Consider the following 12307-nt stretch of genomic DNA (forward strand, 5'->3'; position numbering starts at 1 on the left):
CGGAGTCTAGTCTATCTATTTAACAGTTGCATCGAGTATTATATTAATTCCTCTTTTGAAACATCCTAGAGACATCGCGTAGAAATAAATGACCTCGCCTGATAATCGGTTGCACTTCCTCTATAAGTGGGGAAAAAGCGAGAGAACTAGTCACAATATGTCGGGCAGATTATCACTATTGCCTTACCTTCTTCCGAATTCCTTCGAATATTCTAACAATTCTGGCAGGCTACAATTTTACCCAAACATATACACTTTAAAACAAAAAGAGTCCTAGTTACCTCCACATCTTCAATTGCTTCATATACACGCTGATATCTAGGTACTAGTCTAGTTGTCCTAGGTACAGATATAGCTACTAAGAAAAAACAGGGGAATATCCTCCACTTTTACCCAAACAATGAGAGAGAAACGGATAATGATCATGAAGAAGGAGTAGGAGAATAAGGAGGAGAAGAAGAATTGACAAGAAAGGGAGAGTATAAAAATAAGTAATAAGGAATTAATGAATACATATATTTCTAACGCCATAAAATGATACCCACAAGTCAAAGAGACCCAAAGAATAATAATGTAACCGGTACAAAGAAACATTAAGCCCTCAAAGCCCGTCCAATGGGGGAGAAATGAGACAAAAGGAGCCCCCCCCAAAAAAAACAAAGGGGGAGGGGATCATAAACACATCGTATCTTATCTTATCGTATCATATCACATACGTTTATCGTCTTTTTTTCTTTCATGGTTTAACAAAAAAAAACCTCTCCCAACAAAAAGCCATAAACCATAAAAGGACCATCAAATCATAGACCCATGCCTTCTCAGAAGAAAGCACGACTGCATTCACATCTGTAGTTATCCAGTGTGCTAGAGACGTACGTATTCATAGCTTCACTCCTAGAACCTCCATCTCTTCCAAGGCTCTGACGGGTCGTGGGCCCCGAGAGAGAACCATGCCACTCTTCCATTCGCTGACGTTTTCAATGTAAACGTTTTTCCCGCCAATTCTCTTGCCCTCATCTTCACCACCTTTCTTAGCGATGCTCTTTAGGTGGACGCTCAACTTCATCCTTGTTTCGCTTCCTGGCTTGACATAAGTTTCATAAAACTGCTTCATGTCAGATCGTGTCAGTCTGCTAACGACTTTAACGTCCTCATCAACTTGCAAGAAGTCGTAAGCTTCGCTAGCAACGTGCCACCAAAGTCGGTTGGATTCCTGGTTAAGGTTCTTCAAGCTCTCTAGCAGTCTGTTGAGAACGGACTGCTTGTGCTTTTCGAATGCTTCTTCTTCCAGTTCCCAATCTTGGTTAAGGAAGGCCTCGATGCGTTCCTCAAGGTAAGCACATGATCGTTCCGATTGGATGAGAACGCGGTATCCCATGGTTGTGGCCTGCATTAGGCTTCCTGAGAAAACAACGTAACCCAGCTGCTCTTTAGTGCGGAGAGTGTCGAATGCTCGCCTGTAAATAAGATTAGTTTTTGAATTCTAGGTGGGCAGAAGGTAAGAGAGGTACTCACTCCTGCGACATCTGGGCCCACAACAATAGGCGGGCCTTCATCTGCCGATCCTCAATAGTACCTAGGTGGAGCATGTATTCAACCGCATTGTTGACATTGTTGGGGTCTCTGAGATCTCTCTCGAAGATTAACTCTGTCCCTGGCTGGAAGAGCACACATCGGCGGACGAACCACTGCGAAGCCGGCAAGGGCTGTGGCTTCAAGATGTTAGTGATCAAGTCCGTCATTTTCAGCGCATCCTAAAAAAAAAAAACTCTGTTAGCAACTCATGAAAGAATCCTTTTAATGACAACGGCAAAAAAATATATATATATGAATTACCTCTTTGTAAAGGTTTCCATGAATCAAACCCTCGACACTGAGAGCTTTGACACTCTTCCACCAGGCAAGGACCTCCTCAACTCCGCCGAGCCCATCCAACTCCGCCAATACTTCCTCGTTCAACCACTTCTTCTCTGCCAATAGGTGCCTAGTAAACTCGGGGACCATTTGGTATGGAGTTCCTAACTCCCAGTTCCTATAAGCGCGAACAAGCCTCTCCTTGATAACCTCGAATCTTCCTTCCTTTACTTTCAGATCCCTCATAGCATCCAGAACCTTGGTAAGAAGGACAGTCATCTTATCATTGTAACCACCAATTTCCAGATCAAACCCTAGCATATTAGGCGAGAGGCTGTACTCGAGCCCTGCCAGCTCGGCATCGTAATAGTATTCGTGTAAAGAGTCTTTGACAAGTTCGCAGAAAAAGCGAGCAAGCGCATAGTCTCTAGGGGTCGAGTATGTCTTGGGGGTGCGAAGGGTGAAGTAGATGTTTGCCTTGGGTGCCCAGAATGTATCATCCTTCTTGAACCAAATCCTTGACTCCGGTGTGTTCCTGAGAAGAGTAGGGACCTTTGAAGGCGTTTCGACTTCTTTTCGAACGACGTCAAAATTGGTAGGGATGAAGGGATTGGGGTGTGGGAGGTGAAGACTGTTTCCGGGAGAACCGATCGAGGGTGTTGCTTCTCCCTTGTATGCCTTGATGGCAACATCCAAAACATCCTTTGGAATTTTTTGAAGCGTATAATCGACTCCGTACCAGCGCTCCTTACTTTCCCATTTGATACCATCCGGTAATTCTGGAGTAGTAATCGCCAATCTAAAGTTCTCGGGTTTAAGGTAGGACAATCCCTTCTTGATCAAGTCCGCGTCGAACTTGCGAATCTTGTGCTCGGAAAGGAGGTACTCGCGCGGCATGGTATTCTGCATGGTACTGGCCATTTCGCTGACGAAGTTTGCAGCATTAGTGCTCTTCTGCTTATACCTAAACTCGACTTCAGCCATGGATTGGAGCTCCTTGACGACCCATTCTTGTGGCGGGGTGGTGTTGAGGATATGGATGTAACTAAAGAGCAGGCTGGTAATTTCGGGGATTTTCTTCAATCCGTTGACGGTTAGGCGTATGTTGACGACGTACATACCCGTGTCGTTACAGATCCGCATGTGGCCAGCCGAGAGCGAAGTGGCAATGCCGGCTTCCTTGAGGACGGAAAGAATAGAGCCGGGGCCTTCATGACCAATGAGATGACCGATGTATCGGGAAGGTTGTGCCTCATAGTAGGGATTCTCGTCAAGGTATGGGAACGTATATGTTACGGCGCGTGTTTCCATAACTGGTTTCATGTAGTACTGGGTCTAATCGCATTGATTTAGCATGGATTCGACACAAAACGTGGATAAAAATGAGATATATTCACCCCAAGTTCGTTTTCAGAGAGCGGAGCTCCTTGGAATGTTGGAGCTGGGAGGTCCTTGTTCTTGATATCTGAGAAAAGCTCTACAACCCACTTTTCCATTTCGTCCAAGGATTCTAGTCAACAAGGTATGTATATTAGTCAACAGTTCCGCCAACCCAACCCCACCTCACCCCACCATGGGGGGGGAAAAAAAATAATCAAGGATTAGTTATCATACCCCTCCCTAGAATGCATAGTTTCATCAAGTTCCCCGAGTAATATCTTTCGTGGAACTTGATAAATCGGTCTCGGACGTCAACACCTTTGCTTCTAGGACCATCTCTGAGTGTTTCGAGGTTTCCAGTGGTGAATTTACTATAGGGATGCTTTGGGTTGCTCAAATATTTTCCTAATTGGTAGCTTCTATAGTTGTCCTGCTGGAGATTCTTCTTATGCTCGGAGTCGACAGCATTCAATTCGCGGTCGAGACCATTCGGATCGAATAGAGGAGAGATGAAGAACTGAGAGAATCTATCCAGGGCGTCGTACATGTATTTGTGGGAGACTTCGAAATAATAATTGGTGGATAAAGCTGAAGTATAAGCGTTGGAGGAACCGGCGTGGTTAGCTAGGAAAGACATGTAGTCGTTCTCGCCGGGGTACTGTTTTTTTTTAGATCAATTCAAGGATCGTGTATTAGCTTATGTTATCTATATTATACATATACAGATGAATTTATCTTTTAAGGATATGTAAAATGATTAAGAGAGAGAGAGAGAGGAAAAGATACCTTTTTAGTGCCCATGAAGAGGACGTGCTCTACGGCGTGTGCCTGACCGGGTAATTCTTCGTCATCGCACATACTCCCCACCCGGACGTCCAAAGCGGCAGAAGACTTATCGGTGGTGTCATCGTGTACTAACAAAACCTCGACTTTGTTTGGAAGTTGGATGACTCGATAAGTCCTATTATCCAGGAGGGGCTTTTCCAGGTTATCTGTTATCAGATGGGGTTCCATGGATTTTTTCGAGATGACAGGGTCGGCCATGGTAGCGATAACGGTAGTGGGTGTGGCGAGTGACGGGGGTGGAGCAGAGGCGGTAGCGAGAGCAGATATATTTGTGGAAAAAGATCTGAATTGACTTAGGACTTGAATGGAAGTAGATACGGAAGGAGGGTGTAGAGGAGGAGAAAGGTTTGCAGCAGAAACTGTGGCTGTGATGGTGGTGGTGGTGGGTAGGAGAAGAGAGAGAAAGAGAAGACCGAGGTTATTATGGCGGCGGAAGCGATAACGAGATAATAAAGAGGGAGAAGAAGTGGCAACTGTGGAGGACGTCAGGGAGCTGAAGCCACGTGCTGCAAACCTAGGAGAAGATGACGAAGATGGGAGAGATATACGAGATGACGATGGTGATGATGGTCGAGTAAGAGGTGATGATGGTGGTTGATTAATAGATGTAGGGGTAGTGGTGGTGGTGGTGGTGGTGGTGGTGGTTGTAGTAGACGAAGAGAGGAGTGGGAGGGATGATGATGATAGTAAAGGTTTGGTGTGGTATTTATAAAACGGGGAAGCTGAAGTAGCTGTAGTATGTGGTGTTGCTGAGACCAGTCTAGACAACCAACTTGTCGAAGAAGACACCGAAAACGACGACGACGACGACGATGATGATGATGACAACGACAAGGATGATGACGATGACGGTGATGATGATGATGTGAGTGAAGTAGGATGATTGGAGTGGCGATGTTTTCTGAAAGAGGTGATTCCTATGCTTGTTCTTTTCCCTCTGATTGAGTACCAAGACTGAGACTGAGACTGAGATGGTGCAGACAGCCGACGAACAGCGACGGACATCCACAGGTCTTCCTTCTTTTTGTTGTTATTGAATCTCAATATCAAAGCCAACACCGATACCAATATTACTATTAATATCAATACCAATATCAATATCAATATCGATATCGATATCAATGCTGATGTTGATGTTGATGTTGATATTGGGAGGGGTAGTAGTGGTGAGAGGGATAAGAAGAGGGAATAAGAATAAGGATAAGAATAAGAGGCCATGTCGGCTGCAGCATCCTCGGCAGGCCAGCCAACCAGAACCTTTGATTGATCAGGTCAGCCAGCCACAGCTCCAGTTCCCAGAAGCAGAGGCAAGAGAGTCAAGTGCAAACTTGCTTTTCTGGGTTCAGTTCAGATCGGATCTGGTTTGGTTTTAAATTTTGGTCGGGTCGGGTTTGAAGTGGATCTCGCTGTCCTGTCAGAAAGTGGAGCTGAGCTGTCTTTGGATCGGTTTGTCGGTTTCTTGTCAGTCAAATGGAGTGGCTGAATGAATGAAGGATAGACAGATCGATCTAAAATGAATATTCAATATTCAATATTCAATATTCAATCTTAATACTGATATCGGTATGAGTGTTTGATAGTTCTGTAGATGTATTGTAATAGTAATAGTAATAGTAATAGTAATTAGAGTAAAGTAGAGTAGAGTAGAGAAGGTAGGTAGATGTAGATGGGAAGAAGACAAAGACAGGACCAGACAAGACAAGACAGTGACATCCCCTCTTATTAATTAGCTATTCACCCTCCACATTAACCAATATTTGACTTCAAAAAGGAACGTGAGAATGAATGTACGTATGTATGTAGGTACATAAGTAAGTACTTACCAGGATTTTAATTAAATTGTATACTGTGTATGTACAGTCGGACTGGCGCATGAACCGCTCTTCTTTATCCATTACTTACTTACTTCCCCCCCTCCACCGTGCGCCATCCCCCCCGGCTCAAGTATGCAGGAACTCTCCTATTCATGCATTTTATTTTTCTTTTATTTTTCTTTTATTTTTTCTCTACGAAATTCTCCCGAGGTAACTTCCGCTGTCACTGAAAAACTGTATAAAAATGAAGTATGGTCGCACTTGTCCCACCTTTTTTTTTTTTTTTTTTGTGGAGTCAGTTGGGGATTGTTTACTTTTCCATGTATCAATAACCCTTCCTCGCAAGTTCGACACTAGCATCATCATCATCATCATCATCATCGATCTCTGGACTGCTTGTGTACTTACAGCAAGTAAGACAGCAAGTAAGAGGCAAGTCAGTCGCTGACCGTTGGGAAAGGGGACGTGCCCATCATGCATTCCCAGCAATTAATTAATTAATTCTAGAAGACTTCGAAGAATGTGCATTTTTATTATATTCTATTCTACTAACCCCTTTGTACATGCACATGCAATTCAATATCTTGGAATTAATACCCACCGATCGATCTTGTCTAAATGGCAAAGTCGAAATCTGCGCTAACATGCAAAACAGTTAAATTGCCCATGTTTTGATTTCCATGTTTACTTTGTCTCTCACGTACGTCCAGCGCAATTCTAGTAAGGGGGGCGGGACTCGCTTATCCTTCTTCTTCTTCTTCGCGCGTCGTCGCTTTGTTATTTTTTATTCCATTGGCCGGGGACCATATTAAAAAAGTATTTTGATATATTAGTACACACCGTCTAATTTAATTACAATCCGACGATATCAGATCAGATATCTATTTCTTGACCCTCTTGCGCCTTTTGTTTCCCCCATCTTCCTCGTCTTCCTCGTCACTTTCAACAGTAGCACCGAATCTCTTCGTTCGACTGCTTCCAATCCCATCATCCTCATTATCTTCATCATCTTCATCATCTTCCTCTTCTTCCTCCTCTCCGTCGTCCTCCTCGTCCCCTTCCTCGCTATCTGACATGTCACTGTCAAATTCCCCTTGGCCAGTAATAGTCTCCACTATTTCCACCGTTAGTATTTTATAACAACAATACTGATTTAAAGGGAATGGTAAAAGGGAGAGAAGGGGGGGGGGGGAAAGAACTCACAAAAGTACTTGATAGCATTCGGATAAATATCATCTGCAATCGTCAGAGCCAGCTCATCTCCATGATTAAACAGATCATTCCCTTGATCATCCTCATCTTCCTCCTCCTCCACTTCTTCCACTGGATTCCCATCAATACCCCATTCGGTCCCCCTCCCGACCCACGCGAACCACGTGAAAAAACTCGGCTGACCTCCCTTCAACCTCTCCTCCAAACTCGCCTTCTTCTTTTTCTTCTCCTCTTCACTGTTCTTAGCAGAAGTAGTAGAAGTGGTAGTTTCCTTCCCCTTCCCCTTCCCCTTCCCTTCTTTCTCCTCCTTCTTCGCCTTCCACTCCTCATAAACCCGTCCAGTCTCCCCATCACTCAAATCCTTATTATTCTTCCACCTAATCTCCACAGGCTCACTAACCAACCCACTCCAAACCCCTTCCACCCCTCTCCACCAAAACTGTTTCCTAATAACTTCATCCTCAAACCATTGGTTTCTTTCCTTATCAAACCCTATCTCTATGATGAAATCTCTAGGTTCCTCAGGATTGGGTCTGACAATCTTTAACGATGTAATCGTCGCGAATGCGGGGACATCCTTGGGAGTTACGTGTTGATCGAAATCCGGTGTGGCTTCCAGTACCGTCGGCCAGAATCCGGGGATTTGGCTGGTTAGAGGGTTGCGACGTTCGTATAACGGTGCTGTGGTTTTGATTTGGTATTTTACTGTTTTTCCGCTCTCTCTCTCTTCTATTAGTACATACTTTCACTATTTTCATGCAGATACTTTAAGTATATAGATACTTAGGTAGGTAAGAGGTAGGTTAGAAGGAAGGAAGGAAATAGAGAAGGGACATACAAACTTCAATCTCCGCCTTCTCGAATTCGAGCTCTAGATCTCCGAGCGCACCGAAGGCCTCGAAGGGCTTCTGGCCAATGGACACCAACTCTGGTGCTGGTGATGATCCGTCCGACATTCTTTCTTTCTTTCTTTCTTTCTTTCTTTCTTTCTTTCTATTCTATAGTTATTGCACAATGGTAAAAAGTGAATTCTGTTCGATGGTAAGAAGAGATAAAAAAAACCCTTTCGCGCGCTCAAAAAGTAAGAAAGGTTGCTTGTAAGAAAGTACTTGTGTAGGTGGGTAAGAACGGAAAAAAAAAAAAAAAAAAAAAAAAAAAAAAAATCTGCGACAGGAAACGAAAAAAAAAAGTAAAAGTAAAAAAAGTAGCTTGAAGAAACGCGCGAAGGTTTTAATCGATGCGGACGGAACAACCACCACGCGCAACGCATCGCTAGATCCTGTTCATGTTCAATTAGCCGTCCAATTGCATTGAATTGAATTCATAAATTGCATCGAAGTATCGATATCGCCAGTACTCCATATGCATATAAGTACTTAGATTGATAGAATCTTCCAATTGAATGTCAGTTTATGGAAGAAGAAGATTATCGTATTTCTATTATATGTACACCATCTCCATATCTTCCTATACACAATCGCTCCCCGTCTAATCCAAAATAACATACTCCCCATGAGGTCCCTGTCCATTCGCCACAATCTCCGCCTTGTTATGTATATGCGCCTGTAGTATAGAAACCCATTAACATCTCCTCATCTTCAATTGCGAAAAATTATAGTTATAGATAGTTAAGAAAGGAAATGAAAGGGGAGAGAGAAGGGAAAAAACATACAAACGGCAATCCACAGTATCCACAAGGTACAACCTCCGGCTTATCAACGTTGATATAAATCTTCGGATGACCCAATGGCCCACCACCTGCACAAACCAATCATTAGCATCAAGCATCTCCCATATGTAGCGATAGTATATATACTCAAGTATATATAAAGGAAAACATACCACCATCGCAAACAACCACATGCTCATGTACAAACCGCACAGGTTCCTCATGAATCAACTCTATCGCAGCCATTGGTCGCGGCTATTCAATGTCCCCCCACATTAGTCCCCCTTATATTCCCTCCCAACCATGTAGTATCATACTACACAGTAGTAGTATAAGAGGAAGTCAAATCATACCTGCACCGCCAAATCCGTCTGCTCAAACCTCGGTCCGACCATAGCCTCCGCTCTAGGCATCTGACTCTTCGCCCAAGTCAACATTCTATTCGGCGCTTGACTCGCCTGTAGTTCCAGTACATCGACCGTAGCATTGGCAGCTGTAGTATCGGGGTCTACGGAGGTCCGTTCGGTTGGAGGGAATGGCGTCGAAGTGGGAGGAGTGGTGGTAGTAGTGGTAGATGTAGAGGAAGAACGGAGGAGGAAGAGGGATGTTGGATTCGTGGTCCTCAGGCGGAGGGTACGCGGGAGATGACGGAGCATCATATCTGAAGGTATTGATTTGATTCGATTGATTCGATTTGATTGGTATGTAGGATGCCACCCTCGTCGGCTGGAGGTTGAGGGGTTTTGAAGGTTCAATTCAGTGAAGTTCGGAGTTCCCAATCGAATGGAATCGGTGATATCAGACAGTTTGGGGCTTTTTGGGAAACGACAACACTCTGATTGGCTGGGGGTCTTCTACCACGCAACACATTTTGTCCAAACTATCTAATCTCTTATTCTATCTACACTTAAGCTTGTTAACAACGGTATGATAAGCCCATCTCTACTTTTATGAAGGGGAGGGAGGGGGGGGGGGGGGGGGGAGGGTATGAACAATACAAAACTCGAAAGAATCCGGTATGATATCCTTATTTTCAGCTCGCCTTCGAAGTTGTAATAATATTAATTCTTGATAGGAAACATAATATAATCTTAAAAGATATCGAACTTTTTAAATGAAAGCTCGAGGGTATTAGAATAGAATACCAATAACCCGTATGGTTTCCGACAAACTCGAGCACACCCGAATGTCGAGTAGTAAGACAAAAAAAACCATATCTATCTGGCATCTCTAGGGATATTGCCCTGAGGTCTGTATATCCCCACAAATCAGCTTGACTACAATACATTTCTGACATTCTAAAATATAGTATCATGATAAAGAGAACATATGCCGGATTCCAGGGTCACAGGTTATATTCCAATTCATCAGTCCACGGAAGAAGAAAAAGCAGATATTAATCTCTCGAAGATAATAAAGACTATTGTAATCTTACAAAGTATAATATCATCATAAAAGAAAGCGGGGATATTTCAGGGCGATATAGTCAGAGGATATAGGGAGGGTCATGCATCAATTGTACATACACTAATATTCAAAAAAAATAGTAGTCAACCCCATTCAAAGAAACAAGGAACGGTACAATCGATATCTGTTCAAATCTAGCAGCTGCTATATTAATATGTTCTAGTTGAAGAAACCATCGCGATTGTGGCAGAACTAGGCCAACATGGTATTGAGAACTAATAGGTACTTACTTATGTAACCAGGCACGTGACAACTTTGGACTTCAAAACCCCCAGGTCGCACAGGTCGCACAGGTCTTGTGCTCCCATGGTAGATCCTTTTGAAGCCCAAAATGATCACGTGCATCGGAATTGCAGGAGCTTCCTTAGTATTGATACATCTTCTACAAACCGAAGATATTCTTTACATACTAGTAGTAAATATAAACATGAATATCCCTATAATAGTAGTAACTCCTATCGATTCTATTCTAAAAACACAAAAAATAATCTTACAGAAATTTGAATCTTTAAGATTCGACACTGCACTGTGCCTAAGTCGATATATGTATAAAGCTGACTAATCCTCACAAAACCCGACCAACCCCAAACCGGAAAACGAAAACCAATTTATGCGACAACACGCGCGCTCATCGAAAAGGTTTCTTCAAATCTTCATTCTCTTTAATTTAATCCTGTCAACTTTTCGCCGACTGTCCAGTACACCAGCACCGAATATACACCCTACGGGCAACCAATCAATCAATAAATCAGTCGATTAGGCAGTCAGGAAGTCAGGCAGTCAGGCGGTCTGGAAAAACTCCACCCATCATGGCCTCCAAATCATCATCGTCACAGGCTTCAAAGCCGGTTTCATCCCGTCTACTAAACATGAAAGTAAGTTCCACCCAAGCTCCATATATATATATATATATTTTTTTAAAAAAAAAGAACAGCGCTAACTTCTCAAAAAAAAAAAAAACAGTTCATGCAAAAACCACTCTCCTCAGGATCCTCCCCTTCATCAAAAACACCCCCTTCGAAACACCACTCCCAATCCGATTCCTCAAAACCTTCGTCCAACAAGCACAACAACAAGAACGTCTCAAGATCCGCAATCCTCGCTGCACAAGCCCTCGAGTCTTCTAGACGTGAAGCCGCCATAAACTCCTCAGCCTTCGGCGCTACGGAGAGATGGTCCCTTTCACTCCCACCTTCCGAACGTGCTAACGAACTCCGAGGCGGCGGGGAAATGGTCGGTGGTGTAAAAGTTTACATGACAGGAAATACTCTGTGGAACACTGAACACACAAATGCCCAGGATAGAAATAGCAGTAATAACGACGGCGACGACGGCGACGACGGAGAAGACGAAGAAGAGGAAGAAACAGTACCAGTCGCCCCTGTAAGACGGTACTTCGGTGGCCGTACTGCCCCGGTTTTGGAAAAGAAATCGACTGAAGACACAGACTCTGATGATGCTCCGGACTCGGGTGATGATGATGATGATACTTCGGCCTCCGAATCCGAGGTTCTCCGTCGTGTAGAATCTAAACGTGCAGCTAAAGCCCTAAAGAAGGAGAAAGACGCGGATAGAGCCTTAAGAAATTTAAAACAGATCGGTGGACGAGCAAAAACGACAAATGGCGGCGCTGAAAACATAGAATGCTTCGCCTGTGGCGAGACAGGACATAGGAAGTCCGACTGTCCAAACACAGGCTCGAAAGGTGGCAAATCCAGGCCCTTGAGGCCGGGCCGTGGTGGTGGCGGTGGTATCAAAAGAGAATACGACTCATTCGGTGGCCCCGCCATTAAGAAGCAGAGGAGGTATTGATCTAGCTACGTAGATATTCGAAGATTTTGTATAATAATGGTATATCCGGTGGTATTTGCTTTCGTTCGGATTCGTATCAGCACAGCATGGCGTTCTTAAAGGATCTATTATATTAGTTCTCCTTCTTTTCTTCAATACAAAAGCATTTAGTGTATACTTCAATATATTAAGGTGTATACATTGGCCATTATCATCATCATGATCAGTTAGGTATCCAAGATTTGTATTTCAGAGAAAAGAAGACAAAACAGTC

At 43.6% G+C, this 12307-nt stretch overlaps 4 protein-coding genes across 4 annotated transcripts; 1 reads left to right on the forward strand and 3 right to left on the reverse strand.

Moving 5' to 3' along the window:
* Window positions 1-880: 880 nt before the first annotated feature.
* On the reverse strand, window positions 881-5085 carry AOL_s00054g117 (uncharacterized protein; the record flags this gene model as incomplete). Its single annotated transcript, XM_011121433.1, has 6 exons — window positions 881-1457; window positions 1516-1754; window positions 1837-3189; window positions 3252-3364; window positions 3469-3892; window positions 4021-5085. The coding sequence occupies 6 exons, from the start codon at window positions 5083-5085 to the stop codon at window positions 881-883; spliced, it is 3771 nt and encodes a 1256-aa protein (XP_011119735.1).
* A 1690-nt stretch (window positions 5086-6775) lies between these two features.
* AOL_s00054g118 (uncharacterized protein) lies at window positions 6776-8062 on the reverse strand (the record flags this gene model as incomplete). Its single annotated transcript, XM_011121434.1, has 3 exons — window positions 6776-7008; window positions 7098-7787; window positions 7945-8062. 3 exons carry the CDS (start codon window positions 8060-8062, stop codon window positions 6776-6778), a joined length of 1041 nt encoding a protein of 346 aa, XP_011119736.1.
* Window positions 8063-8594: 532 nt separating this feature from the next.
* Window positions 8595-9434, reverse strand: AOL_s00054g119 (uncharacterized protein; the record flags this gene model as incomplete). Its single annotated transcript, XM_011121435.1, has 4 exons — window positions 8595-8669; window positions 8779-8864; window positions 8949-9030; window positions 9129-9434. The coding sequence occupies 4 exons, from the start codon at window positions 9432-9434 to the stop codon at window positions 8595-8597; spliced, it is 549 nt and encodes a 182-aa protein (XP_011119737.1).
* Window positions 9435-11051: 1617 nt separating this feature from the next.
* AOL_s00054g120 (uncharacterized protein) lies at window positions 11052-12054 on the forward strand (the record flags this gene model as incomplete). The annotated part of the gene is made up of 2 exons (XM_011121436.1): window positions 11052-11117; window positions 11206-12054. The coding sequence occupies 2 exons, from the start codon at window positions 11052-11054 to the stop codon at window positions 12052-12054; spliced, it is 915 nt and encodes a 304-aa protein (XP_011119738.1).
* Window positions 12055-12307: the final 253 nt, after the last annotated feature.

This window comes from Orbilia oligospora, assembly GCF_000225545.1.
Source record: "Orbilia oligospora ATCC 24927 unplaced genomic scaffold scaffold00054, whole genome shotgun sequence".
NCBI classification, from domain to species: Eukaryota; Fungi; Ascomycota; class Orbiliomycetes; order Orbiliales; family Orbiliaceae; genus Orbilia; species Orbilia oligospora.